Source organism: Setaria viridis, chromosome 2, assembly GCF_005286985.2.
Source record: "Setaria viridis chromosome 2, Setaria_viridis_v4.0, whole genome shotgun sequence".
In the NCBI taxonomy this organism is placed as follows: Eukaryota; Viridiplantae; Streptophyta; class Magnoliopsida; order Poales; family Poaceae; genus Setaria; species Setaria viridis.
The window spans coordinates 29,431,778-29,448,615 of NC_048264.2; the positions used below are offsets into that span (position 1 = coordinate 29,431,778).

At 50.1% G+C, this 16,838-nt stretch overlaps 2 protein-coding genes across 4 annotated transcripts; both read left to right on the forward strand.

Annotated features, from left to right (window-relative positions):
- Positions 1–6,385: 6,385 nt before the first annotated feature.
- On the forward strand, positions 6,386–10,590 carry LOC117845893 (sugar transport protein 7). Its single transcript, XM_034726969.2, has 4 exons — positions 6,386–7,019; positions 8,843–9,162; positions 9,257–9,883; positions 9,987–10,590. Exons 1-4 carry the CDS (start codon positions 6,875–6,877, stop codon positions 10,455–10,457), a joined length of 1,563 nt encoding a protein of 520 aa, XP_034582860.1. The 5' UTR covers positions 6,386–6,874; the 3' UTR covers positions 10,458–10,590.
- Positions 10,591–12,399: 1,809 nt separating this feature from the next.
- LOC117845425 (ribonuclease 3-like protein 1) lies at positions 12,400–16,829 on the forward strand. Of its 3 annotated transcripts, XM_034726469.2 has the most exons (6): positions 12,400–12,577; positions 12,763–12,887; positions 14,754–14,859; positions 14,998–15,217; positions 15,424–15,526; positions 16,347–16,829. In XM_034726469.2, the coding sequence occupies exons 3-6, from the start codon at positions 14,779–14,781 to the stop codon at positions 16,495–16,497; spliced, it is 555 nt and encodes a 184-aa protein (XP_034582360.1). In that variant the 5' UTR covers positions 12,400–12,577; positions 12,763–12,887; positions 14,754–14,778; the 3' UTR covers positions 16,498–16,829. The 3 variants fall into 3 exon arrangements, with proteins under 3 accessions (XP_034582360.1, XP_034582361.1, XP_072148325.1); XM_034726470.2 differs by lacking the exon at positions 12,763–12,887; XM_072292224.1 differs by lacking the exon at positions 12,763–12,887 and having other exon boundaries at positions 14,998–15,184.
- The last annotated feature ends 9 nt before the right edge of the window (positions 16,830–16,838 follow it).

The window sequence follows — 16,838 nt, forward strand, 5'->3', positions numbered from 1 at the left end:
ATAAAGCTAAGGACACTCTTATAGTAAGCTCTTTTAGCAAAAAGTGCATCAACCAGTACACCAAAAAGCTATCATGCGGTTCCAAGAAAAGCTATTATATTGGTTAGTCGGGTAAGCCTTGCTGAGTACCTCGTACTCAGAGTTATCCCTTGTGGCTATTTTCAGAGGCACCGCAGGAATCCACCGAGGAGGAAGTCCTGAAAAACTAGGGTATTGTTATGAGTCTCACAATACCCTTAGAAGAATTCTTAAATGCTCATCCCCCACCTGAACCGTTTATGTTTAAAATCCTAGAACCTCTGTCTAACCTGCACTGTTAAGTTTATTTCAAACTATGTCTTGTAATAACTCGTACCTTGTGTATGTATGTAAAAATGTAATATTTGTTGATGCTTTCCCATCGCGGAAACAATCCTGATGTATGGCTATGAGACGTGATGTGGATCATTCGAGGAGTCCTAGGGATACTCGACGGACGACCGGACTTATACTGTTTTAAATGCGTTTCGGATAATTGCTGCATCGGCAGCGATTAGGCGCATTTAAACCAGTTTAAGTTGGACGGTTCCGCCACACCACCGTATACCGATTTTTCCCGTCCGTTACCTATTTTTCTGGGTATAATCCGAAATAAGTCAGAATACGGGAAAAAATCCGAAATCCGGGTCGAAATCGGGGGTTATCGTTTCCCGTATTAAGCCGGGAAAGTCCCATCGGTTATTCCCGTATATGGGCCAGCCATTAGAAATTCCCCCACCAGCCCACCTTCCAACAGCCCAGCCCATCCTTCATCCCCCGCTCGACCGCTCCCTTGGCCCACGTATATAAACTGGAAAACCTAATCCTAACCCTCTCTTACTCACTCTCTAGTCCCGCCCGCCGCCTGTAGTCTACAATCGCCAGTCCCCCGCCATCCTGCTCGCCTTCCTCTTTCACTGGCTGCCGCCACCTGCCGCGCCACCACCCCGTTCGCCACTCCGTCATTCCGTCCTCTACTCTGCGCTGCCACCCCGACGCCCCGCCACCCCGTCCGCCATCCTGTCCTCAACTCTGGATGCCGCTACCCGGGACCCGCCTCCTTCCTTAAATCCTCAGCAAGAGACGGCGGCGCACGGCTGAGCAAGGATGCCTCTGGCCGGACCGGAGGAGCTCCTTCTGTCTCTGTCTTAAGCACTAACCGGCGCCTCTTCCTAGAGCCACCACTAGTGCTGTCGGCAGCATCTTCACCACCAAATGTCAATGCCAACACCCTTGCTCCAACTACAACTCCAGGTATGTACATTAGTACATGTACTTTAGTAGATATGTAGATCTAGACATGCAGTGATGTAGGATTCTAGGCAGTAGATCTGTAGTTCATCAATGATTCAGAGGGAATGTTTTGTTGTAGATTAGAAAAAATAGGTTCTTTGTTGTGCTAGATCAATGCCTCAGTCACAATCAGTACCATTTTAAAAAAAATGTTCTAGATTAGAGAAATAAACTCTTTTTATTGGAAATTTTGTTGCAACTACTAGTTTAGTTTTTGTTAATTAGACTTTTGTGATGGATACTACAGTATAGATAGTCCATTCGTTGGCTTACATTGAAATGGAACCTCTTTGCACTTGTGATCAGAGAAAGGGACTTTTTTTCCGTGCTTGTTAGAATGGAACAGTAGCAATATCTAGTTACTACATTGATATCAGATCGTCGGAGGTATGAAAAGATATCTCCATCTCCTAGTGAATGGCCCAAGGCATACAAACTTTTTCAATGCCTTAAGAAATTATATGACCTCACAGAACTGTTCTTTGGTACTTTATATCCAACTGCAAATTTATTCTATAGAGGGTTTTGTGATATTAAGGTTTTGCTAAATGATTGGTGCACTAGTCCAGATCTGACTATTAGTGAAATGGCATCTTCTATGAGTAAGAAGTTTGAAAAATATTGGAAGAAGTCCTCTACTACCCTTGCTGTTGCATGCTTCCTAGATCCTAGGTACAAAAGGAGGCTTGTGAAATTCTACTTGAAGAAGTTTCATCTATGAAATTCTACTTGAAGAAGTTTCATGGTTTTGGATATCAAATCCATCTTGATGAATTTGATATTTTCCTTAAGAACTTTGTATCAATTCTATGTTACTTCTGCACCATCTTCTTCAAAAATTAAGAGTGGAGTAGATCAGCCTACAGAACCTAGTGATATATCAGATTTGCTAGTGGACCATGAAGATGATGAACTAGAAAATTTCTTGCATGAAGCAAGTGGATCTGATCTTAATAACTTAAATGATCTGAACAGGTACATGGCTGATCCACCTTTGAGGCTTAGTGGAAAGTTTGATATTTTGTCTCGGTGGAAGAACCAGAAAGATGAGTATCCTGTCCTTTCCCAAATTGCACATGACCTGCTGGCAGTTCAAGTCTCTACTGTTGCTTCTAAATTTGCATTTAGCGTTGATGGCCGTGTAATTGATCCTTTCCATAGCCGTCTTGATCCAGAAATGGTTGAAGCTTTGATATGCACCAAAGTTTCAAGGAATGATACATTTATCTTGTTGTCCTTAATTTTCTGTAACAAAATTGATCATGTCTTGGCTGTGCTAATATATATCTTGTTGTTCTTCAATTTCAGATAGGAGAGTTGGTTCCATTATAGGCGACCCGGAAGTTCTTGATGCCATCGCTACAAAACTGGCGTGTGAGGTGCGTATTTCCAAGTTCATGTAGTAATCAGCTTGCATGGTTCTATTATTGTAACATGAATTCATGTTATTTTTTAAAAGATTTTGGCATTACAACTTCACTGGTGGTTAATTATTTTGTTTCATTGTGTATCTTGTTGACTAGGAGGATGAAGTTGTTGATAGTGAAGAAGAGGTGGAGGGGCCCAATTCAAGGGATTTGGACATGTATGATGTTGCTGTTGGTGACTTTTGTTGTGACTAATGCAATTGGAGTCAGGACCTTTATTTTGGTTGCATACTTGAACTTATGTTGGTGTATGGGCTATGTATTACTGTATCAGACTGTTATGTTGGCTGCTGCTGTCGGCCGTTGTCTGTATGATTGTACGTACCTTGGTTTTATGTTATCATGTCGATTCGTAAACTTGAACAGTTGAACAATTGAACCTAAATTGTCGTATAATTTATGAATGTCATGTAAGAATTGGTGCGTCATTTATATCTGTTTGATTATGGTTGGATATGTCTCATTGTATGATGCCATACTTCATGTATCTGTATGTTCAAGTCGTTACATGGATCATGTTTCCGATCCGGATTATTGGTTTCCCGTCACGTTCCCGTTCGAATTTCCGACATCCCAAATTACCCATTATCATTTTCCCGATCGGCTTTTCCGATTTCGTTTTCGATTTCGCATAAAAATCTAATATCAAAACTGGTTAAAGACTTTTCCGCTCAGTCCCGCTCGTTTTCATTCTAAAAAATAATAACAGCCACACGCGGCCGCGACCGATTTTGGAGCGACCTGTCCGCTCTGCCGGCCGCACGAGGCTGCACGGCGCGGGTGACCACCAGCGAGGAGCGCGCGCCATCTCCCCTACCAGCTTCCCTCGCCGTGTGGCTGTGCCTGACAGAAGCAGCTCGGGTCAGTGGGAGTCAGGAGACTTTGCGGGAGACCTCGGAAGTCTTGGTAGAACTAGTACGTGATCGCGAGGCTTGGTGTGAGTGACCGATGGCAACGTTCTGCAAGTTGATCGCCTCGCACTAACAAAAGTGGTGGCCGGCGATATATTTGGCTAGCTAATGGGACGATCAGGGCCGCGCAATCGAACTGAAGAATTTGGTTGGGCTGAGTTGGCCGGCGCCGCGCCATAGAACGGCCTAACTGGTAGCTCTGCCTTTCGTTGCTTCTAGATTAATTTGTGTTGGGCGAGGTATCTCGACGTTAGATGACATCAGGATGGCACCATCAGAGAGTAAACACGAGCGTGGCCTCAGATCTGAGCCTCTGTTAAGTTCGGCTGAAACCTTGCCACGGATGGTCGATAACATCGGTCTGACGCTCTGTCAATCAGATTCTCCAGGAGAACACGCAACGCAAGCGCGGCTGATGAGAAGCACAAGGCTGAAATGAACCGGCAGGATGAGCCGATAACTTGACCTGAGAAAAGAAACTTGCGTGGAAGCATAGCTACACTGTACAGAATCTTCTGTCGTCGGAGGTTTGTCATTTGGCTCGAAGTCTGGAGTAGAAGGTTGCTCCTCTGTTTCGGCTCTGCTTCTGTTTCTACTTTTTCAGCAGCATACTCTTTTTCAGCAACGATGATCACGCGCACTAGTAGTGCCATCCCTTGCTTTATGTGTGACGAAAACAAGAATTCTTTAATCCAATCGGATGACGAAAAGGGATCGCTTTAGGACGAACGTGCGAAAGAGAGGAAGATGCTGGCATGCTGATGCACTGGTGGATATCCTGGGATATCTTCAGCTCGTCAAAAAGGGATGCCAGGCATCATCATGAGCACGAGCACTCCTCCTAACTTGCCGGCTCCCGGGCCAAAACACTCCAAGCAACAGGGAAACAATCAGTTCAAGTCCTCGATTCCAATTGTTCCATCTGGTGGGAAAAAAGTGGGAGCTTTGGTCCAAAAGCAGTCTTTGCACGCTTGGATAATCACACGGACGCCGCCACCGAAAAATCCCCTGTTAGTCAATGCTTAACAGGGCGTGATTTGCTTTCGGTTACTGGTGGTTTATATACAATTTTTCTAGGCCAAAAGGACCTACAACTGAGCCTACCGCTAGTTCAGTTTTTTACGGGATGGTTATTGATGTATCTCCACTGAAAAGAACAATGGGCATATAAGCAGGGATCGATCGACCTGCCACTGTTTTGGGGTATCTTGGGATGGTTAAAGTCCAAACCACTGTTGTAGCCTTTGTGGGAGAGATGGTGTACTAGTGCAAGCAATGGCAACTGGCGCTGCATCCAGATGTGTGAAAATGGGCAAATGGCCCTCAAAACGGGAGGGACACGGTTTCGCAGGCACGCATGCTGCGTGCATAGATAAGGATGTACGGAGTACTACAGAGTACAGACTAACTAAAATTAGCAACGTAGAAGAACGTGGTATGTCTGCCCCGGGACTCGATCCTTGCCGACTCCGCGCAACTGGGTCTGGATGAGCAGCCCATTGCAAATTGAATGATGTCCATCTCAATCGTCTTAGAGTACGTTTGATTGCAAGGGCAACAACGCTGCTATTGAGCACTTGAGCTAGCGTCGTCGTGTTGATAGCAGCGCGGCTAGATCGATCGGGGGCTGCGTGATCTGAGTTCAAGTTGCAGATTGCAGTTGCCGTCCGTTGACCATGTTGAAGTAATTAACATGCTTGCGCTTGCCATAAACGGTTGCAGAGCCGCGGTTTGCTGATGCTACTAGGGTAGGGTGGCTTAAACAGGCGCTCGCCGGCGTGTCGCTGGCGCTCGGCTTCACCAACATCAACGGCTCCGTGCTCTTGGGGCTGGCGCTCGGCGTGGAGCTCACCTGGCGCTCGCCAACGTTCACACTGCACTATACCGTTTCGCTGCTGCTCGCCGTCGCACAGGGTGAGGACAACGGAGCGAAGCCGCGGAACAGTACGGCCGCATTTGCCAGGGACATGTTCTCCACCACGGTATACGGTACAAGCACATCATAGGACTGAGCAGAAACAAAAACTGAGACAGTGAGCTAAGGGATTAAGCGCAAACCCGGGACGAGCGCACACGCGTGCTCGTGACCGCATAGTTGTTCTGCGCTGCTATCCTGATTCCTGAGCGGCCGGCAAAGCCGAACGGCGCGAGCGCGCGGAACACCTCGGCGGCGCCGATCTTAACGCGACACCTGGTCAAGATCCACCCCTGCAGCAAGCGACGAAAGCATGTGGGAGCGTAGCACCAGGCCACACAGCTCCGGCGCCGACTCGAACAGTGAGTTCTCCACGCCCGGCTCACTCAGGTGTTGAAGAAGAGGGATGCTGACGCGCGCTCGTCCAGGTGTAGCAGCTGGAGCTGCTGGCAGGGAAGGAGCAGTTGCGGCAGTATGGGGTAGGTGCGTCTGGAGGCTGCAGCAGTGGAGCACGCGCCGCGGCGACGCAAGGGAGAACTATGCCTCCGAGTCAAACATGACGGGGGAAGGATAACGGAAGGGGCTGCGGGCCCAAACTGTCAGCCAGTGTAATTTAACAGATTTTAACGGGAATGGCAACCAAGGAAATGCAAATTTAGAATAGTGGCAGTGAAGGGAAGAGAAAATTTTCAATAATATTGAGGGGATCCTTAGAAATTCTAATTGCACTGAGAGAATTCACTCGTCATTTATTGAGCGGAGAGTGAGAGACACGCGCATCACCCTCGCTCGGCATCGCTGGCCACGGTGAGGTGCCCGAGCCGTGGGAGATGGGTCAAGGTCAACGCTCAACGGCCGGGCAGAACGTATCTCTACAGCCAGGCCGACGCACGCGTTCACTGTCCGCGCCTGCTCTGGCTCGCGGCTTACGTAGGCAACCGCAGCCCCCATCCGGCGACCATCCCATCCCCCAACTTGCCGCTGGCAGTAGCGGCTACGCTGTCCGCGTTCACTTCACTCGCCTTCGCCTTCGCTTGGCATTATCATCTCTGCCTGAGCCGGTCAAGAGCTGCCAGGGAGGTCAAGCCCTGACGGCCTGCCCTCGAACGGGGGAGAGGGAAGAAGGGAGATACACCCCGCTCCTCCTACATATATCCGCGGGGGGGCTTGCCGTTGGTTGGACCACAGCTTCGGTGTGGCGTTGGCGCGGTTGGTAGCTCGCTTCTTCATCCTCGGTCCAGAGCCAGCAGGCCAGTTCTTGGAGACCAGAGGAGAGGCGGAGGAGCGAGCTCGCGGCAAAAGGCGGAGAGATGGCGGGCGGCGGGGTGGCCGCGCTGGGGGTGAACACGGAGCGCGCGGCGCAGTACAAGGGCCGCATGACGCTCGCCGTCGCCATGACCTGCCTCGTCGCCGCCGTCGGGGGAGCCATCTTCGGCTACGACATCGGCATCTCCGGTACGTTCTCCCGGCCGTTTCTTCTCTTCCCTCTGTTCGCGTCAGCTCTGCGCTCTGCTTCCGTATCCCGTGGCCGCGACCGCGGGCTTAATTCTCAGTTTCTCAACCATGGACGGCAACGGCCGGACCACCGCCGGCTCGGCAATCTTTCCAGCCTCTCGCTCGGATTTGTTGGCCGCGCGCACTAGCCCCAGTAGCCACTAGCCGGCGGCGCGTCGGGCCTGGCCCCTCGTGCGAGGCTAAGGTGTGTGTGAGGTGTCGGTCTCGTTCCCGCGACAGTTCGGCACGTACGCATCAGCGTCCATCGCACAAAAGCCTCTTTGGATTTCATGGTGTCTCGAGCGGACACGCCTTTCACCCTGCTGCACGGCCGGATGATTGGGTTTGGGTGGAAAGTTGGGGTAGGACGGAGTGAGGAACAAGGCCGCAGGGAAGGCGACACGAGGACGCTACAAAGCTTGCGGTCCGACCTGGCGGCGCGTTCTGCCTCGGCGCCTGGCGCTGTCGTCCGGCGTCTCCTCCTGATCTTCTCCCTCATCACTGGGGCACCCATAACACGCTCCCCGTACCTGCATGTCCGAGGACCGATTATTCGACCACCGAAAGTGTTTTTAGCTCGTGTTTCGTGAGCCCTTCACTCGAGCATCGGTTGCGACTCGTCAGAACTGGTGACCAGTGGACCCACCAGCCAGTCTCAGTGTTTGCTGCAGGATTTGTTAGTAGTTGGTCCAAATAACACGGGTGCAGATTATGCACGGTAGGGACGGGGAAAAGATGCAGAAACGACGTGCTCACACGACCAGCAAGTCTTAAATCTGGGAGTGGTTGAAGAGACCATTGACTGGAGCCATCGCTGCTCAGACCTCACAGGCGAGGACAAAACCTGCAAAAATCCTAGCTATAAAGTATTATTTCTAGAAAAAACACATATTATATTCTCAAGTCAAAACATCGTCACATGCTAGACCCAGTTGACTCAGTGTTGTGTTAACTACTCTACTCTATCGTCTTGCAACTACAGGTTTACAATATCCTCGAGATTGGCTTTGTTTAACAAACCTCAACATCTATAGGCTATAGCCACTTGCTCGACGTGAACTGTGATTATAAAAAATAAAATAGTACGTATCGTCAATGGATATTATCTCCAACAAGGCAACAAGGAGTGGAGGTCACCACTGTTGTAAAGAACAAAAAGAAAATGGAGTGGTCGAGTTGATCAGGTGAACGCTCTGTTACTCCAGCTAATGTCGTGGAAACGAAAGGTCAACACATAAGATTGAAGATGCTTAAGAAGTACTACCTCCGTATTAAAATATTCGTCACTGTTGAGTTTTGGTTACGACGTTTGATAATGTATCTTATTCATAAAAAAATTATATAAGTATCATTTATTTTATTATTTTAAGCATGCCTTATCTTTTCATACATTTGCAATAAATTTTCAAATAAGATGAATGGTCAATATTGTAGGAAAAAATCAACAGTAACAAATATTTTGATACGGAGGGAGTACTAGTACTAGCGTAGTAACAATTTTACGAACCAACGTGTTGTAATGGATTTTTGCGAAAATGGCCTTCAATTTTGGCACGCAAGATTATCTAAATGTTTGAATGGGAAATTTAGGATTGAAATTATTTGGCACTTCGTGATACGCGAATTCATCATGAGATTAAAACTTATCTGATACAACAGAAAGTTTATTTTTTTTGAAGAATTACGTGCTTGGGGCCGCTGGTAGATTTTCACATGCCATGAGAACGCAAATCTAGCAGTTTGAACTCTGAAGGTCTGCCAATCTGACTGGCCGAATGCTGCAGGAGGAGTGACATCGATGGACCCATTTCTGAAGAAGTTCTTCCCGGCGGTGTACCATAGGAAGAACTCCGGCAGCCAGAACAACTACTGCAAGTACGACAACCAGGGCCTGGCGGCGTTCACCTCCTCACTGTACCTCGCCGGCCTCGTTTCCTCCCTCGCGGCGTCTCCCGTCACGAGGAACTACGGCCGCAAAGCCAGCATCGTCTGCGGCGGCATCAGCTTCTTCGTCGGCGCCACGCTCAACGTCGCCGCCGTGAACCTGGCCATGCTCATCCTCGGCCGCATCATGCTCGGCGTCGGAATCGGTTTCGGCAACCAGGTGCGGACCTGACGAGCTTTTTGCTCGCTTGGTTGACTGAGCAATGCGTGCTTGGACTCCGAATAACAGTGTGTGTTCTTGGTGTCGCACGCAGGCTGTGCCGCTGTACCTGTCGGAGATGGCGCCGGCGCACCTCCGCGGCGGGCTGAACATGATGTTCCAGCTCGCGACGACGCTGGGCATCTTCACGGCGAACCTGATCAACTACGGCACGCAGAACATCAAGCCGTGGGGTTGGCGGCTGTCGCTGGGCCTGGCGGCGGCGCCGGCGATGCTGATGACCCTGGGCGGGCTGCTCCTCCCGGAGACGCCCAACAGCCTCATCGAGCGCGGGCGCGTGGAGGAGGGGCGGCGCGTGCTGGAGCGCATCCGCGGCACGGCCGACGTGGACGCCGAGTTCACGGACATGGTGGAGGCGAGCGAGCTGGCCAACACCATCGAGCACCCGTTCCGGAACATCCTGGAGCGGCGCAACCGGCCGCAGCTGGTGATGGCCGTGTGCATGCCGGCGTTCCAGATCCTGACGGGCATCAACTCCATCCTCTTCTACGCGCCCGTCCTGTTCCAGAGCATGGGCTTCGGCGGGAACGCGTCGCTCTACTCCTCCGTGCTCACCGGCGCCGTGCTCTTCTCCTCCACGCTCATCTCCATCGGCACCGTCGACCGCCTCGGCCGCCGGAAGCTCCTCATCAGCGGCGGGATCCAGATGATCGTCTGCCAGGTTGGCATCGCAATTAATCACAATGTACTACTACATCATTTTCATATACCACGGGCTAAAGAAAGAGTTCTCCCTGCTTGGATCATTGGACGCGTGCGTGCAGGTGATCGTGGCGGTGATCCTGGGCGTGAAGTTCGGGGCGGACAAGCAGCTGTCCCGGAGCTACTCGATCGCGGTGGTGGTGGTGATCTGCCTGTTCGTGCTGGCGTTCGGGTGGTCGTGGGGCCCGCTGGGGTGGACGGTGCCGAGCGAGATCTTCCCGCTGGAGACGCGGTCAGCGGGGCAGAGCATCACGGTGGCCGTGAACCTGCTCTTCACCTTCGCCATCGCGCAGGCGTTCCTGTCGCTGCTGTGCGCCTTCAAGTTCGGCATCTTCCTCTTCTTCGCGGGGTGGATCACCGTCATGACCGTCTTCGTATACGTCTTCCTCCCGGAGACCAAGGGCGTGCCCATCGAGGAGATGGTGCTGCTCTGGCGCAAGCACTGGTTCTGGAAGAAGGTCATGCCGGACATGCCGCTTGAGGACGGCTGGGGCGCGGCTGGGGGTCACGCTGGCAACAACAGCCATAAGTGAAGAAGCATAAGAGTGGTTTCATGTAGTTCTCCCTAGATGACGAGGCAGAGTGAGCTGCCAGCTTATGTGAAAGTTGTATGTAGTTCCATGGTGTGCGTGGCGACAGCGGTAAAAGTGCAAGCATCTTCAGTCATTCTTTTTTTTTTCCTCACCTACATTACCATAGTTGCAGAGAAATACACTTCATATCCATATCATGGCATAAGAAACAAAGGTAAAATATTCTTCAAAATTTGATGCTTTTTTTGTCTATTTAAATTGAAAGAAAACTGCACATAGTGAGTAGGAATTTCAAGGATCCCGTAGGTGACACGTAAACATGTTCTGAATTCACATACTACGGAGTAGAAACGTGTCGCTTCAGGACGATCCTAATTCGTTCTAAGCTTTTATCTAATCTACATACAACGGAGCATCACATAAACAACAGTGGGGGCATTGCTACAATCTTGACGATGACATAATATAAGGAAGCGAGCCTATTGCCTGTGGACGGCGGTCTACGGGAGCTGCTACGGCATCCACCTCTCGTGCTCTGCTGGAGCTGGGGAGTTCGGAAGTGCTTCGTCTTCCGGATTGCTCCGGGCTCATGCCGCCGCAGCCGTGGGCACCGGCGCGCGGCCGTCGTCAGGCGGCGCACGGATCGTCCGAGCTGCCCTGCCGCGGGTCTTCAGCAAGAGCACCGGGATGGGCAGCGATCGGGGATCGGGCGCGGCCGCGGCGAACGACGGGCCCGAGTATGCGGCCGGTAACGCCTGCTTCGCCTTCGTGGCGGCGCCCGTGGTCGCCACGGGTGCTTGCTCGGTTTCCTCCTCCGCCTGTGGGAGGACGGTCTGGTGCGCCGGGGCCGCCACGGGCTCTGCCTTTGCCGGCGCACCGGCGGCATGGTGCTCTGCAGCCTCGGCATTCTTTGCCTCTGTGTCGGGAACACGCTTGTCTGCGGCTGCTGCAGGCTCGGCAATCGCCGCCGGTGCGCCGCTCTGCCCCGCGAACGCCACAGGCTCGTCCTCCTCCTTAGTCTGCTCGCCGCGTTCCACTGCGGCCGCCATAGTCCCAGCCTCCTCCGCCTTGGCGTCGCGCTGGCCCGCGGCCGTCACAGCATCAACCTTCTCCGCCTCTGAGCTGCTCTGCTCCGCGGCCGCCAGGGACTCATCCACCTTGTCCTGCACGCCACAGTTCGCTACGGCCGCCACTCTCTCGTCCGTCCCCGGCAGCGCGCCGCGCAGGTCTGCAGGCTCGGCTTTCTCTGCCTGCGCGACGATCGGCCCCGCGGCGGGGAGCGCCGCGGCGACCATGTGAGGGATCGGCTCCCCGCGCATCAGGATCACGACGTTCTCCATGACGCGCTTGTGCGGCGGCGGCGAGCCAGCCCCTGCCGCCGGGGGAGACCCGCGCCGGCGTTGCCGCCCGTTCGCCCGCTCACGCGCCGCAACAGGCGGGGAAGCCGTGCCTGGAATCCGGCTTTCCTGCTGCTGCTTCTGCTGCATTGGACGACGGGGAGCCGGTACGGGCGCGGGCGCGGCTCGCACGCCGCGGTGCGCCCCGAAGAACGCGCGGCCGGCGAGGCAGTCCGTGGGCCGGGCGCACAGCGTTGCCATCCCGGCCGGCGCGGGGTGCTGGGCGACTTGTGTTTGGGGTTACCGCCGGAGCGCGAGGGGACGATCGCCTTCGTCCGGTGTGTCGCCGGCGCTGAGCTCGAGGAAGCGGACGAAATCGTGGTGGAGCGGAGGCGGGCACGGCACGCGGATATATACCGGTGACACGGCGGCACGGCGCGTTGGAATCGGAGTCGGACGCGGGCCCAGGGGCAAAACCGGGAAGAGAAAAAAAAATCGAGGGGTTCGACTCATCCACTCCCCGCCGACTCGTGGGTGGGACCCGTGTGGGTTTAACGCTCCCCCCCCCCCCCCCACACACACACCCCCGCCCCCCCCCCCCCCCCCCCCCTTCATCCACTCCCCGACTGCTTGGGTCTCGACGTCGGCGCCCTCACCGCCGGCGGCGCGACACAGCAGACCAGGCCCCTTCTTCCGCCGGGCGGAATCTCCAACGTCCCTACCCGTACATTGCTGGGAGTGCAGATCCATCGTTCGGAAGTCGATCGGGTTCTTCTTTTGCCGGTAAGCAGCCTAAGCTCTCTTGTATGGATTGGCCTAGGGTTTCGTCCTAGGATTAGTCGTATTCTTTGCGGTGACTCTAATAAATGGGATCCGGAACCCGTTCCTCCTCACCATATCAGTAGGATGTGGATGATTTGTATGCTTCGTGGTTCACCCCCCCACTAATCCGACCTATCCACCCGTAGCTCGATTAGGTTCTTTCTTCAGCGCGCGGCATCAATCTCCTTTGGTTTCAAGAAGGATCAGGATCATCGTCCAGCCTTGGAGATACTTCCCAGCTCCGCTGCGTTTGATGCATCATTTCAGGATGGTAAATTCTTGATTCATAGTATTTGCCAAAAAAAACATTTCAGTTTATTGGCTGGCTCAAGCTTCGGCGGAGTGGTTCTTACGTTTGTGTTGATCTTTGCGTTCTCTGGTTTTGTAAGTGATGCTCAGTGCTTAGGCCCCTACTGAGCTGCTGCTGTGGTTTTTTTTCTTTGAGAAACGGAGGTGGATTTTATTAACAGGTTATAATCTGCGCTCACAAGGTGTGCAATAATCTCGGGAGTTTGCCACAGCCACACTGTTGACGGCATCTCTCTACAAGAACTCCGAGCTAAAACATGTGCTCCTCAGTGAGAAATTTAACTTCCTGGATGAGAAAGGCGAGGCGACTTCTGTCCTCCAATTTCAAGTTCAAAGCATTGCATGCATTTTGACAATCCGATTCCAGTATTAGTGGTGAGTGTCTCCATTGGATAGCTAAGCTCAACCCCTCCTGGCAAGCAAGCAACTCGGCTTCCTTCGCATCGCCACACCTGAAGACAACTTGCCTGGCTGGCAGGACCACTTCACACTTTTCATAACGAGCTGCTGTGGTGGTGGTGTAGGTCGTGCTCAGTGTGTTATCCAGAGTGGTTTGTGTTTTCGCTGTTGGTGGTGTGCTGATTGTGCTTTTTTCTTTCTAGAGGATATGGCAACCAGCTTGATGGTTTCTAGATTAGAAAACTCGGGGGTTGAAGGCAATGAATAATTGCACGTTGGATTACCACAAATGACATTTGTTCTATAGCAAGCTGGAATTAAATCATTCATTTCCCGCTCATGCAGTACTTTGTCGTCACCCACTCATTCGTCCAATAGAACTTACGATGGTTTAACCTTTTCAGGATTGTCAACTGTCGGCTATGTTAGCATGGTTCTCTTTTTGTTATTTAGAGCAAGTTGTGTCGTCATGTTGTCACTACTGTTACTAGTAGTCTGCGGTGCAATAATGTCAGTACTAACTCCCTTCTCTCGCCACATGCGTGCATAACCTTTTCTTATTTCTTTATCCCATCGCTTATGAAGTTGACAAAACTCCTTCATATTTGATCTAATTCATGAAAGACCTATTATTTTTGGTGAAATCATCTAGGATTGAACGAATTCTTTGCTGTGACTCTAAGAAATGAGATCCGAAACCCTTTCTTCTCACCATACCAGAAGGTTGTGGATGGTTTGTGTGCTGTGTGGTTCACCCACCCCCCACTAATCCGACCTAACCACCCGTAGTTCAATTAGGTTCTTCAGCGCACAACATCAATCCCCTTCAGTTTTAAGAAGGATCAAGATCTTCGTCCATCCTTGGAGACGTGTCCTGTCCACTGCATTTGATGCATCATTTTCTGATGATAAACTCTTAATTTATAGTATTTGCTCACAAAAAAAATCAATTTCATATTTGCTTCATTGATGTGAGTGACTATAGTTGATGTAAGACAATATGACAACGAGCAGACAGGGCTGATGGTTTTTAGATTAGAAAACTTGGGGAGTGAAGGCAGTGAATAAGTGCACTCTGGATTACCAGAAATGGTATTTGTTCTATAGCAAGCTGGAACTAATTTGTTAATTACCCGTGCATGCAGTATTTTGTTGTCACCCGCAGATGCAGTATTTCGCCCAATAGAGCTTATAACGGTTTAACCTTTTATGGATTGTCAATGGTCGGTTGCGTTAGTGCAGCTCTCCTTTTGTCATTACTACCGTGACTAGTAGTCTACAGTGCATTTATGTCGGTATTATGTTCATTACAAGAACACTTGCTGTTTTTACCACTGAACTTTACATGTTCAATACACGTTTTGAAGTAGTGTTCAATACACTTTTTGTTGTGACAATAACATATAACTAATATGTAACAATTTGTCAGGACCAGTCCTCTCAGTTTATTGGTGATGGAGCCTCCCATGAAGCATAAGCCGAGTGCCGTGCCAATCAACACTTCGCTGGAGAAGCTGGAGTTAGAAGATAAAAGTGTAAGAAATGGCCAAAATATCTTGCATCCGTTTCCCGTCTTCCTTTTGAATTCACTGCAGCATGCTTGAACTTATTCTCTCTCTGCAGATTAAATTTATGTTTCTGTATTTTGATGGTACCAATTGCTGTCCTTGAAGGCTGTGTTAGTCAAGCGCAGGAGGATTGAATTTTTGGGATCAATTGTCCAACCACAACAGGACATTGAAGTTGACATGGAGCACAAAGTTGCTGATGATCTTCCAGTTGAAATTTCTACTGGGGACGATCCCATGGATGTGCTCACTGGTTGTGCAATGCAGAGCTCTGGTGACGCGAATGGTTGTGGTAAGGGGAACATCCGCAATATCTCTTTTACAGGTGATTAGTAGTAAATGGCAATTAATACAATTAGGCTTTATGTCCTTTGGTTTCTTTCATTCTTGAAAGTTGGCCAGGAGGTATGGCATGCACATGAATGTAAATGCATCAACGTTCTTGCTTCTTCCTTGATCAGATATCTAAAGGTACACTTCTTTTTTTTCCCTGTAATCTATTGTTTTTACTGAAATCCAGAGGTTATACAGGTAATGAACCAGCAAGGTTGAGACTGCCAAAAATATGCGCTGCAATTGGCTGGAAAGAACCATCATTTGACTTTGAAGAACAAGGACCTCCTCATAACAAATTGTGAGTTTTCCTATTAACCGATGAATGTTACATTTAATGTTCATGCGCTTCCAATGTGTATAACACTGTTGTGTATTACGTTACCAAAAAAAGCTAAACCGTCAAGCGATATCCTGTGATGCAGTATTTTCTGCACCCCCCCCCCCCAACCACCACCACCAAAAAAAAGATGAACCATAATGTGTTGTATACAATACATTTTTATTGTAGATTTTAATGCTGCAATATATTATATTATGTCAATGCTGGAATACGATCACTGCAAATACATGAAAAGTACTCTGGCTGCATAAATTCACATACACAAGAGCAGTCCAGAACCGGGAAAATAGCTGAAGTTCCATAAGTAGAGGGTACCTGTAAGTTTGTGTCTTTTACATAAGAAATATAGTCGCATGTAAAAACTATAAAGCTCTTTCCAATCTAGATGGCTGAAAGAAGAAACAAAGGTGAAAAGAAAGCAGCATTGTTTCTAAGAATAAAACAACCAAGTCATTGTTAGTACAGTATGAGAAATAAGAATATAATTAATTCAAAAAGAATGAAATGGAGAGCTGTCAAACTTTTCCGGAATTTCTGGTTACAAGAAACAGCAATGGGTTCATTTTTTCTCCTTTTCTTTTTTAGCCAGTATTCTAACCATGATGTCCACCTTTAACTCCTTAAGTAGCACCCGTAAAGTGGCCCAAATTTGGTTAGCTACCATCATTTGTCATCTGTGTGATACAATAATTCATTGACTTTCCATGATAAATTGGTTATTATTAGACTCATAACTGTGGTAGGAATGGGAATGAATGATTTCTCCTGAACCCTGCAGATTCATTTGCAAGGTGACTGTCCACCTAGAGGGACTCGTCAACACTGTTATGGAGTGCTTCAGTGACCCCAAGCCTAAGAAGAAAGCTGCACAAGATCATGCTGCTCAAGCGGCACTGTGGTGCCTCGAGCGCTTTGGGCATGCCAAGTGATCTTCAGATGTGTCGCTACAAGCAGCACGTCTGTCTGCACTCCTGCTGCTCTGTCTGACCAACCTTTGTTTCCGTTGCCATATGTACATGTCTCGTTTAACCTAGGGTCAGGTGGTAATAGTTGTTCGTTCATTGGTGCTTAGCCGTGCTTGAACTTGTTGCTGGTGGCAAAATGTCAGCATCATCATCGTCGTCCTCTGTGGATCCCTCCCCGTGAGGAGTCATTTTGGCCTGGGCGCGTGGTTAAGAATTTCATTCCTGGGTAGTACATATCATGCTGTGACGATTGTTGTGGCATATCGATTATCCAATTGTCCTTGCAGTTGTGGGTACCTGACTGT